Source organism: Dasypus novemcinctus, chromosome 1 (genome assembly GCF_030445035.2).
Source record: "Dasypus novemcinctus isolate mDasNov1 chromosome 1, mDasNov1.1.hap2, whole genome shotgun sequence".
Lineage (NCBI taxonomy): Eukaryota > Metazoa > Chordata > Mammalia > Cingulata > Dasypodidae > Dasypus > Dasypus novemcinctus.
The window spans coordinates 156069357-156082209 of NC_080673.1; the positions used below are offsets into that span (position 1 = coordinate 156069357).

A 12853-nucleotide genomic window follows, 5' to 3' on the forward strand; every position below is an offset into this window, starting at 1 on the left:
TACCGTGAAAAGCAGAGAGCAAGAGTGAGAAGCAGAGCTGAAAACTATGGAAAGAACTAAGGGCCATCTACCTAAATAACTACATGAATAGGTCCCTACCTCCTCTCCTTGCCACTCTGCATGGTGCATGCAGTCAGATTTACTCTCGACCCAAACCAAATGGCTCTCCCTTGGGAAAATGAATATACCAGGGCTACTACTGTGGGTGTGAAAGCCCTCCTCATTCGAACATCTAGGGGAATGAGGCCTCATAACCTGCTTATTCTCTAGAACAACCTGTCCGTCTCCCTGGTTCTTCTCACAATGAGTTTTTCTTGAATAGTATTGACCTACAGTTCACATCACATGGTTGGGATATTCAAAGCAAAAGTGGGTACCATTTGGGGCCTTCCCCTATTTCAAGTCATTTTCCCTCCTGATAAAATACAGGAAAGAAGCCAGAAGTGGGGAGAGCAGATATAAAAATAGGGACACCCACATTGAGATAAACTCTTTGCAAGGATGAATTACAAAGAAGCTCCCAGCAAGGATCTCAAGGAAGCTAAATAATATGGCTTAATCTTTACTCACAAAATGTCACTTTTCTATAACCTGAGAAAGGCAAACAAGAAGAAAAACTGGTCTCTGCTATCTTTTTAAAGAAAATACAACTGTGGCTAATACTGTGGAAAATTTTATATTTTCTTACAAGGAAAAACACAAAAAATCAAAAATGCTGTGCTATAATGGTAGGTGTAAGTGTATGATTTTTCTGTTAAAATTTTTTCTTTAACAGCATTTTCATAACAATAATGTGAACCAATATAGCAAAGCAAAAGATCTTCATAATCAAGGTGACATAAAAATGATAAAATTCTTCATTCTTTCAGCACCCACTGAAGAGACAACACCTGGTAAAGTGCCAACCATGTTTGCTAGGAATGAGGTATGCAAAATGTCTCCAAGAGATTCATGTTGTAATGAAGTAAACATGAAAACATTTAAATCCTAGTACTATATAGGTATTTGTATATAATGTCCATAACCTAAAAATAAAATCCAGCTCAAACTGGTTAAAGTAATGAAGGGGAATTCACTAGAAATATATCAGAGCAGCTCACAAAAATCTCAAAAATGAAAGGAATCAGGACACAACCAGAGAAGAAAAATGTTCCTCTCCTAGCTTCTATCTAAAAATTCCCAGAGATCTATCTGACTAGCTTGGTCTGGGTTACATGCCAGCCCCGTGGACCAACTCTGTGACCAAAAGGACAAAGTTCTCAGCAGAAAGCTGTGGAGTAAAGGTAGGGGGAAAATGACAGCAAGATCAGGCCACAGCAGGAATCGTAATTTTGATGCTCAATAAAGCAAGTTATGAACAATGTCCTGTGGCAGTATAATGAAGGTTAATAAGCTAATTAGGAAGCTTAAAAGATGTTTAAGGGAAGCGGACTTGGCCCAGTGGTTAGGGCGTCCCGTTTACCACATGGGAGGTTCGCGGTTCAAACCCCGGGCCTCCTTGACCCGTGTGGTGCTGGCCCATGCACAGTGCTGATGTGTGCAAGGAGTGCCATGCCACGGAGGGGTGTCCCCTATGTAGGGGTGTCTTCCACATAGGGGAGCCCCACGTGCAAGGAGTGCACCCCATAAGGAGAGCCACCCAGCGCGAAAGAAAGTGCAGCCTGCCCAAGAACGGCACCGCACACACGGAGAGCTGACACAAGATGACGCAACAAAAAGAAACAGATTCCTGTGCTTCTGACAACAACAGAAGTGGACAAAGAAGAACACGCAGCAAATAGACACAGAACAGACAAACTGGGGGGCAGGAGGGAAGGGAAGAGGAAAAAAAAATTTTTTTAAAGATGTTTAGCAGCTTGTCAGCTGGAAGAGTGGAGAAAAGCAACCCCGGCAAAGGGACAACAAGTTAGTTGTCTTTTATCCTGGAGGGGTAAGGGGCTACGTGGGGAGGTGGGGAATGGGCAGTGGATTGTTAGGCAATGACTTTTTTTTAAAGGAAGGTAACAGGAAGCACATGGAACCTAACTGGGAGCAGAAAGAGACTGATGAGAGAAAAACTGATTTAAATACTATTGGAACAGTCAGTTGATAGGTTATGGGAGGGCCTAAAATAAGATAGGAGAAAAGGTAAAAGAGCCTTCAACTCAAACTTGGCTGAAATGTTTTCTTTTTTCTCTTCTTTTTTTTAACACCACACACTATCACAATAGCAAATAAGTCCTAGATTGCAGTATTACACTGTCCAACCAATTATAAGTTGGAAAAATAGGACTTAAATTGAGAAATTTTAAATGAAACATTTCCTGCCAAATGATCTTTCAAAATAAAGATACTTGAAGAAATTCCATTGCAATACATAAGTGTTTGAAGCAGCAGAGCTTATTTTAACTTCAGTGTTTAAATCAATCACCCATTATCAGCCTTCTAAATAGGTTTCCTAGCAATCCGAAGTATTTCTCCCAACTACATTTCATCTTTTCAGTTCCCTTCTAGTGTTCTAAATTCTTTGGCTAAGCTGCTGACTATAAATAGGACATTTGGTGATTTATTTCAACTATGTCCCTCCTTCCTATTCTCCTTTCTTCACATAAGGACACACACAAACACACACATGCATGCACCAAATTTTTTAAAAGTGTAAGTTTTTAAATTTTTTAATCTCCTCTCAGGTACCCCTATTTTCAGAAGGCTTGCTCTCAGATGATATAAATGATTACCTACCTGCATATTCATAGAACCACTCTAAGCACCGCTTACTTGAAAAGGTTTCTTCTTCAGTCTTTATTCTAGTTGAATCATATTTTCTATACATACTAGAAATTGAGAAAGCAGGTTTAAGTTATTTAAAGATACTGAATAAGTAGTAGATAATTTTTATTCTTTTGCCCAAACTAGCCATTTATTCAATCAACATAACACATTTTTAAACATTTTACTTCCTACATTTGGAAGCCTCAGTTTTTATAACCACAGTGTTTAAACACAGTCACACCTAATGTAGAACTAATTGGTAAGCACTTAATATGGGTTTTTCTCTAATAAATATAATCAGTAAGACCTGAAGAGAACAGGTATCTGACACACTCCCTTCTACCACACTAGTGTACCAGTACAGAATGATAGCGAGATATGTCATGAAATGTCTAAGGTGTCCTTCAAATGATCACCCTAGAATTTGTTCACGTCTCTCCATAAGTTCTCCTGACTTCTATGTCTTCCAAGTCAGGTCAGCTCAAAGCACAGTCTCAGGAAGAACCTGTCAATATTAGACAAATAAAAAGAAGCATCAAATCATGCCCAAGCTTCCAGAAAAAAAGTTAAGCCAGGTGTAAGGTTGATGAAGGAAAGTCCTTTGGATGGTTTCTTAATATAACTTTAAAAGCCTGAGGAGAGAGAAGTAAACAGAAATCCTGGCTTCTGCCATTTTCTTATAATTCCCTAGTGTTGTGGAAACACCCAGTATAAGCAGGAGAGGTAAATTAGGAAGCACAGCAACCTCAACCTGCAACACTCATCTTCCATAATAGTTCCTTACTTAGCGATAATCATGGCTAGGGCGGACATATTCCCTACATGGGGAGGAAAAAGAAGGCAGTACTTTAAGGTAATTACATGGGTATAAAAATTGTGTATGTACATTTTTACATTCTTTAATTATGTATACACTGTCTACATAATTATATATATATTTATGAAGTTTTTATTTACATATTAAGAGTTTAAAAAATCATATATAGTCCTTAATAAGCATTTTTTTAAGGTACTAGGGATGGAGATTAAAACTGGGACCTCGTATGTGGGAAACTGGCATTCAACCACGGAGTCACACTGGCTCCCCCATGTGGGATTTTTTGGGTTTTTTGCTTTCAGGAGGCACTGGAGACTGAACCCAGGACCTTCCATTTGGGAAGCAGGTGCTCAACTGCTTAAGCCACATCCACTTCCCCTTAATGAGCATTTTATTCATGACCTATACATTGAACAGACTATCTGTATATACTTCTGATTAGAGTTACTGGGTTTTAACATTTAAAACAAACACAGTTATGGGTAACTCAATTACTGAAACTGCAAATGACCAGTTTTGCATTTTCCTATAAAAGGCAGCCATATTGGTTGGAAACAAAGGTGGACACTAGTCTAAGGGCTCTAACAGGTAAGCTCTAATCCTGGGACAGAGACATGCCTATCTTAGCTTGAAGTCTGTAACTGGTCAATAACCTAGAGACTTAAAAAACACTGCAATATTTGAATTAGTTAAATATACTCTATATAAAGAAGGACAAAGACCACATAATAGAATACTATTCAGCAACAAAAAGGAACAAAGTACTGATACATGCTACTACATGAATGAAACTCAAAAACATTATGCTAGGCAAAAGAAGATGGACACCAAAGACCATAGACATGAAATGTCCAGAAAAGGCTCATCTACAGAAAGAATACATGGATTAGTGATTGTCTGGGGCAGGGAGCTGGGAAAAGACAGTGACTATAAATGGGCACCAGCATCTAATTGGGATGATGGAAATATTCTGAAATGGTCTGTGGTGATGGCTGTGCAAATCAGTTAATTTAGTAAAAATATCTGAATTACACACTTAAAATGGGTATAGAAAAGAAGTTGGCAAAAAAAAGGACCAAAATATAATAATCAGAAAATGCTATGGATCGCTATCCCTTTAGTAATCAATGAAATGCTATCAATAAGAGTAACTCACCCTTCTGTAACTCAAATGCCAGTTTTTAATACCAAATTATATAAGATGTGGTGAAAAAGTAACAAGTGCTATGTAGTCACAAAATGCTGTGATTATTAGAATTTAATAAAGAAGACACAGCAAACAGACACAGAAAACAGACAACCAGGGTGGGGGGGAAGGGGAGAGAAATAAATAAATAAATACTTTAAGAAAAAAAAGAATTTAATAATTCTCTGATAATAACATCCATACCACCAAAGAAGCATCAAATAAAGTTTGTAAAGTTGAAAATCATTGTCCTAAAGATTGCTGGTGATTATCTTCTAAATCATTGCTATCTTCTTTAACTTATTTTCCACATATTTGAGGTATGAACAGTGGCATTATTTTCACATCTTCAGAGACTATATCTCTATCCCACCACTGATTTGTAAGTTATGAAATATCTCAGCAAGAAAAAAATCAGAAAAGTCTCATCTAATTCCCTTAATTTACAGTGGGGGAAATTAAGGCCCATTAGTGAAGTGACATATAAAGCCAAAATGGGGAAAGGTAGAAAAAGGTAGAAAAGATTAAACTATGATGTCTACTCATCATTTTTAAAAAGGAAATTTAAATAGACTTATTAAGATAAAATTAGTGCAAAACAATAGAGCTCTCTAAAACAAACAATTATAACCAATCTTTGGTCCCTTGTCTGAAGGTCACTTGTCTTAACAAGAAGTGGTTTAAACAGACTTTGTTTCTCACATTTTCAACAACTTCTAAAGCCACCTGAAAATAAGCCTCAGCATGGTTGATGTTCCCAGCAGGCTTAGTACAATCAATCCTCTCCAACTACTTAGCCAAAGTCCCTTGCAAAAGGCAATCAGGGGAACCCAGGGGATGTATTTAGCTAGTAAGAAAGACCTACTTAGAGAACAGCTATCAATTCTTTGCCCCTCAATAGACACAAATGGCAAACCTTTAAAAGGAAAAAAATGAACTCTACACCAGTTTGGGAGGATCAGTGAACCAAGACAGAACTTCAATTCCTAAGAATTCAAATTACCTAATTTTTTCTATAAACCCACACATAAAAAAGAATCAATACATAATTATACTTTGAAAGATCACCTGGTGGAACCAATACAATATTCAAGTTGGGACATGTATACTTAGAAAACACACAATGGACTAAGAAGAAACACGCATCTTCTACATGTACGTCATTTATGTTGATCGCCTATCTTTGTAACATACCTATCATGTCTACTTTTCTTGGCAGATAAATCATCTCCAGAGGCAGGTCTCCTCTTTTTTCTTGGCGGCATTACTTTACTAAAGCAGTCTGAAGAACTGCAAGACCGAAGACTTCCTACAAGACAACAGTCAAAGAGTACAAAATTAAGGAAATATTACCACCAAATTAAAAACTTTCATCACTTTGTATTGTAAAGGGTCTTGATGTTATCTGTATATACTATAAAGTGAGAAAATGGTTTGGCAAGAAAGAAACCTGCTAATGATGCAAATAAATTATACTTTCCCTCCAATATACAATATCACACCAGAAATGGAGGTTATCACAATTTCAACTTACTCTCCAAAAATATTAGTATGAATCATCTAAGCTTTCAGGTTCTTGTACATGTCAATATTTTGTCAAAAGGAATTATAGTAGCATCACATTCATGCACTTATTTCGGCAAGGCCAGCACAACCAGTTACCTTGAGACTAAAATACACACACGCACTCATTGCCAACACTATTAAGCTTCAAAGGACACTTGATAAAAGCCAGGATTTGGAGTTTTGTTTTGTTTTTCTTTTGCAGAACTCTGACATGACCTTAAGTAAAATTTCTGTAATACTTTTAAATTTGTTTCTAGCTTTGAAGAATATTCTGTCACTTTCAGTAAGGGTTTTCAGAAGCATAATTTTTATTTGGTAAAACATATTTATCTGTAATAACAAAAGCAGTAACAATATCTAATATTTACTTACTGTGAGCCAGGCCCTGTTCTGAACCCTTGAATGTACTAGCTCATTTAACCTTATAATAAGCCTATGAAAATAGAACCATCATGATTCTCTTTACTGATGAGAGAGAGTAAGTGGAAAAACTGAGATTCAAACCCAGACAGTCTTGCTCCAGACTGTCTTAAACCATCATACCAAACAGTGCTGAGAAGACAATTATAAGATAATTAGAATACCCTATTTTGGCATAAATGCTGTCAGATACGTTATTTGGCTCCCAGAAAAATCCTGAACAGCTGGCAGAGATAATTATTTCTATTTGACTACAAGTAGAGAAGGCTAAGGCATTCGCATGAGGACTTTCCAAGGTCTCAGCAATAAATGCTGAACCCTGAACCCTGCGTCTCTCCTCCTTCCACTGGTCCTTGGTTGAAGACCCTGGGTTCTTGGTGAGCTACATGGATAGGACAGACCATAGAGGTGTTGGGGTTTGAATGATCTGCATCTGAGTTCTAGCTCTGCACCTAACCCTGTGGCCTTAGGCAATCACTGATATATTCTGGGTCTTTATTTCATCACTCAAAGAATGAGAACTATAATATCAAACTCTCAGGATTTTTATGAGGAAAAAGATTCATAAACATACATTCAGTAAAAATGTATATGCCAAGCATTGTGTGAGACACTGGGGATACAAAGAAACAGTCTCCAAGTGCCCTAACTGAGGTGTGTATGCAGTGCTCATGCTTGATCTCAGTGCCCATTTAATTCTTCCAACAACCCCACAATGCAGTACTGATATCATCCCCATTTTGACAAACAAGGAAACTGAAGCAGAGTCAGTAACAAGTGGAAAGCAGTAATGTGAAGCCAAGATTCAAACTCAGGGAGCTCAGCAGTAAAGCCCAAACCCTGAGCCACTATTTGCTTCTGCCTCTACTAGCGGAAGCTATAAAAGTACAGAGAGGGAACCAGAGAACTAAGGACAGAGTCCTGAGAAACATCAATAATCAAGGGGCTGGGAAAGAAGGTTAAAAACCCAGATCAGGAGAAAATCTAAAAAAGTGTGATATCCTAGGAACCAAAGGAGAAGAGAATGTCTTGAGGGAATGGTCAACTGCAGCAAACACTGCTCAGAGGTCAACTAAGGCAAGGAGTGAAGGCACATCCTGGACTTAGCAACAAAGTACAGTGTCAGTGTGGGTGGGGGTGGGGAGCCAGATTGCAATGGGTTGTGGAGGGATATGGGCTGAGGGATTGCGCCCAGCCATGGGGACAGCTCTTTCAAGCAACTGGCTCGGGAGGGAAGGAGAAAATTGTCAGTAGCTAATACTCATGACCCTGATACTATGAGCAACAACCAGGACTGGAACTCAAATCCCAGTTCATATTTAACCTTCTACCAGTGTGCTAGGTCCCCAAAGTGATATGCTTTAGGAACATACCTCCAGTTGAAAGCAATCTCCCTCTTTTAAACCAGGACTACAGACAGCCTGTCTGGTGACTGGTAATGGACAACTAATGAACTCAAGAATTCTGCTCGCCCTTTTAGCAAGGAACCAGATCCCCAATAGGCCTAAAGAGATGACCCTCGGCCAACTTTCTAGGTGCTTAGCCTGGTCCTATCCTTCCAAGAGTAGAAGAGAAGTTTCTTCAGAGTCACAAAGCACCCCCATACAAGCCTCTCCACAAGAACAGCAAGAACTCGACAAGAAAGAGCCAGAGAAACTGGTGACCCACACACACACACAAAAAGTCTCATTCATCTTCTCTATATAATAGTGGTCTTCTTTACGAACAACAGTAAAGCATACAAAAAGGTCCAAAGAGTTGCACGGTAACCTCGGTTTTGCAGACCACTAAATTTCAAGAAAAAGATTGATTCTTGCCTGTTAATGCCTTAGGGTAGGGCTTACAGAACAAAAAAACATTCCTTGCCTAGTTGAAGAGTCTGCCACACTGTCCAGAAATGAAAATGTCAGCCTTAAATCTTGAGGCTTGCTTCTCCCTCCTTGGATAGGTTATGTGTGAAGCAGAGATAGTTTCTTTCAGTACTGGTCAGGTTCTGAGCACCCAGTATGGGCAGCAACCCTTCCCTTCCATGAGTGTTTGCCAGACACAGGGGAAAAATGCAGTTGTTTCTGCAGCCAGGTGGGCAGCACTGTTTGTACCCATCTTTTCCAAATAAGGTTAATTCACTAGCTCCTCTATTATCTGCTGCTTCACAGAAACACTGAAGTAATGACTGGCATTCACATCTTACCTGTCAAATGTAGCATGTTTTGGGTTAACACACAATTCTAAATTAACCAACTTTTGGTAATTTTTTTTTCTTATTGAAAAATGCTTCCTGCTAAGTTTTACAAATCACTTTTTCTTGTTTCTGTATAAAACTTATTCACATTTGAGACCCAAGTCATCCCAAATTCAGTCTTTTATTCTTTACTCAACCTTTTATTTTCTAGTTAAGAGCCAAAACTTTTGTTTTTTCAAGCTTTCCACTCCAACCATCAGCAAGTGACTCTTATGGTGCCACTTTTTATAAAAAATAAACTGTCACCTCACTTCATGTCCATTACAATCCAGGCGCTCACTGACTCTCTGACTCTCTCACATCTGCCTCACAGGAAGGATGAGTTAACAAACTCACACCCCAACGAAATTACAAAGGACTGCACAGCAGAGCTCTTCAAGTAGAACCCTAGGAACTATGGGAGACATGGAAGTTGTGACTTCCAGAGTCACTTTGGCTCCTGAATACTAAGTTGTGTGTTACATAAAGGCAGAAATCATGGGTAGTAAACCAACTCCCCATGTAAGGTCCCACCAGATAAATGCCCAAGGAACATTCCAGCCAAGTAAACATTTTATTATAGGCTAGAGTTTCTGACTCTGATAGTATCTAAAATTCCTACTCTGAATAAATTGGGCTATACAACATATGAATTTCATAAACCCCTGTTGCCCTGAGACATGTGACAGCAAAACCTATATAGGCCCAATGACTCAGGCCTAGTGATTTTACTGAATCATAAATGCTTAAGTGTGTTGCTGTGTCATACCAAGAATTTCCTCACATGACAGTAGGCTGACATGACCCAACCCCTAGGCACCCCTGTGGCTCTAAGCCTAAGTTTCCATGACTTCCATACTTCAGGAGCTCCCCTAAGGGGAGCCGAGGAACTGGAGAGGGAGCTGTATCCAATTAACTCATATCTTTGTCTTGTATACATTCTCTGCTCCGGTATTCTCAGTAATCTTCAAGCCCAGACCAGCCCTCTGTGAACTGGCTCAGCTCTTAAGGTCCAACACCTCTACTTGACAGCTGATCTGGAGAGTCTATACCTACCTTCTCTTGAGCATGCCCCTAGGTCCACCTTGGCCTCCCAGGTGGCCTGGCAGGATCCTCTGACAGCAACTTCTGGTTACTTCCTGGTATCTATTCTCATATTCCTAAACAGCACTAAACCTCAATTTTTAGCTTGATCTTCCTTGACATAGAGAACCTCAACATTTAGCCATGTAAACAGTTCTCTAGCTAGAAAACAAGATTTCCAGATTTCCTGGCAGCCCTATGTGACCACAGGCCTAAGTTCTGGCCCAAAAGGGCAGAGTTAAAGATAATCGTGCCCCAGATAGAATTAGGGCTCAAAATACTTGTTTCCTTTTCAGCAATCTTTTAAACCAAGGGAACCACTATAAAAACCTCAATATCAAAAATGCTTAAGATAATGATGCAATTATGATAATAATAAAAAGTTTCGGGCTACATAAAAAACTTTTTATTGTTAAGAAAAACGAGTTAAAATGACATTTTGCCTACATGAGCCAAATCAACAAAACACACAGACAGCCCACAATTCAAAGACAGTTTACCCCAAACCTCCCCACCAACACGGTTCCTGGGAGCCTACCTGAGCAAGAGCAACAATTAGGGTTTTTAAAATGCATGTACATTACCAAATGCAATGGATGTGTCATGATGATGGGAATGAGTGTTGCTGGGGGGGGAGAGGGTGGGGTGGGGGAGGTGGGGTTGAATGGGACCTCATATATATATATTTTTAATGTAATATTATTACAAAGTCAATAAAAAAAAAGAATAATTCAGTAGACTCAATACTTTACAGTCTAAATGACAAGATGACAGATGTAAAAACAAATAAAATGCAATACAACAATGAAAAAAATAATAATAAAATAAATTTTGGTCTATGACATTTCTTGCAACAATTTCAACAACACAGAATTGCCTAAATTCATATTGTATTTTGTCTTCATGTTTAATCCCAATATCTGATTAAATTTTATTAACAAAAAATAAAATAAAATAAAATAAAATAAAATGCATGTACAAGGGTACACCTTCATTTACAGTGCAATGTGTTTGGTTTATGTGGGCATAACAAGCACCTAATTCAGGATCTGGCATACAGTAGATACACAATAAGGATTTGTTGAATGAATGTGTTCCTAAAACGTGTAAATCAAATTCTGCTAAAGAACCAGTACATTTTTGGAGACTTAAAAGACCTATGAGTAGACAATATAACATTGTTTCATTTGTCAAACACTTGGTTTACCTTTCTTGGCAGACAGGATCTTTTTTAACATTAATATTCTAAGAGTGTTTGCTTCCTAAAATAACTCTATGGTGAGGCTTTTTATAATAAAAATATGCAAATCTAAATGAACACGTTTTCCAAATGTATACATACTTATAACAAATTTGGGCTTCAATGACTCAGATCTTGTATCACTTAATCAACCTCAATTAAAGGTCATCTCTAAACTATGAAAAATGCAAATGACATACACAAAAATTTTATGGAATATTTATCTACTTCAGAGCATGAACTGTTAAAAGTAACTATTTGGGTGCAATAATATATTATTACACATAGAGACAAATATTAAGTCTGCTATTTTAATATATTGTTAGCAATAATAACTACAACGCACTTTCATAATTATCTCATTTATCTTCACAAAACTGAGAGGCGTTATTACTGCCCCAATTCTATAGATAAGAAAACTGGCTGAAAAAGTTAAGTAACAGAGTTCCCAGCTCAATAAATATTTAAAATAAAAATGAGTTTCTAATAAACTTTAAGTAATACAGAAATTCATCTGAAATTATCAGAGCTGCAAATTTTCATTCTTTGCCAATCATCCAAGAAAAAGCAGTGATGAAAAAGATTTCAGGGATCCATCTTAAATCGCATTAGAAATATAATGCAAGTACATATGAAAAAGGAAAAGGCTTTTTTATAATAGTATTAAAGAAGAGAAGAAAGATGAGAAGGAGGAAAGTCTCAAGTAGTAATTCCAAATTATCAATCACTCTTCTTACTATTACCTTGGCAGCTATTCTGAGGTTCAGTATAAATATATCTACATTAGATGGACAGTGAATCTGAAATCAAGCCTTGCCTCATCAGATCTTACTTAATGCTGTGGTGTTTAAATTATCCTTAAAAAGACAATAAAAATTATGTATTATTTTTTAACCCAATGATTCAGCTTTCAGGTTCATTTCTTCTCAGCTGTGATCAGTTTTTTAGAAGAACAAATTAAAACTTTTATTCACTGGCTGTATTTTCAAATAAATCAGATAGTGACTACAGTCTTCTTTCCAATATTAAACAAATACTTCCAACAGTATTTGTTGGAGGTCTATCCCAGGGTTTGTACCAGAAAATCAATTTTAAAAAGCAACTTAAAGTCATCTGGATCGGACCAAAGGCCCTCTAATGTCTATTCAGCTTGCTGTTTTGACAGTAACTATTTTATTCTTAATAAATTAGTATCTAAGTAGTGCTCCACTAACTTTTTTTTCTTATTTAAACTTTTTGTTTTGTGACCTTAAGTAAAAACATTCTTTGGTGGTTAAGAAGCTGTATGCACCCCAGAAAAACATGTTTTAAATCTAATCCATTACTGTGGGTGTGCACCCATTGTAAGCAGGACCTTGGTTTTTCTTATTAGAGAAGCTGTGAGTTTACAAAATAATCATGCAGGATTCCTACACATGGTACCACCATAAACACTTTACATTGTCGTGGAAACTTTGTTAGAAATGATGAAAGAACAATGTCAAAATATTACTGCTAACTATAGTCCACAGCTTACATTTGGTACATTTTTCTCACAAACAACCCTATTATCAAATGTTTTAGTATTGT

General features: G+C 37.5%; 1 protein-coding gene across 8 annotated transcripts in view; it reads right to left on the bottom strand.

Annotated features, from left to right (window-relative positions):
* DCUN1D4 (defective in cullin neddylation 1 domain containing 4) overlaps nt 1-12853 on the bottom strand; it is a 129376-nt gene that overhangs the window by 55374 nt on the left and 61149 nt on the right. For all 8 annotated transcript variants that reach the window (XM_058298823.1, XM_058298830.1, XM_058298819.2 and 5 more), the window contains exons 4-5: nt 5949-6063; nt 2722-2813 (exon numbers count right to left, since the gene is read on the bottom strand). In XM_058298823.1, coding sequence (XP_058154806.1) covers nt 2722-2813; nt 5949-6063 — 207 coding nt within the window. The remainder of the gene's footprint in view (nt 1-2721; nt 2814-5948; nt 6064-12853) is intronic.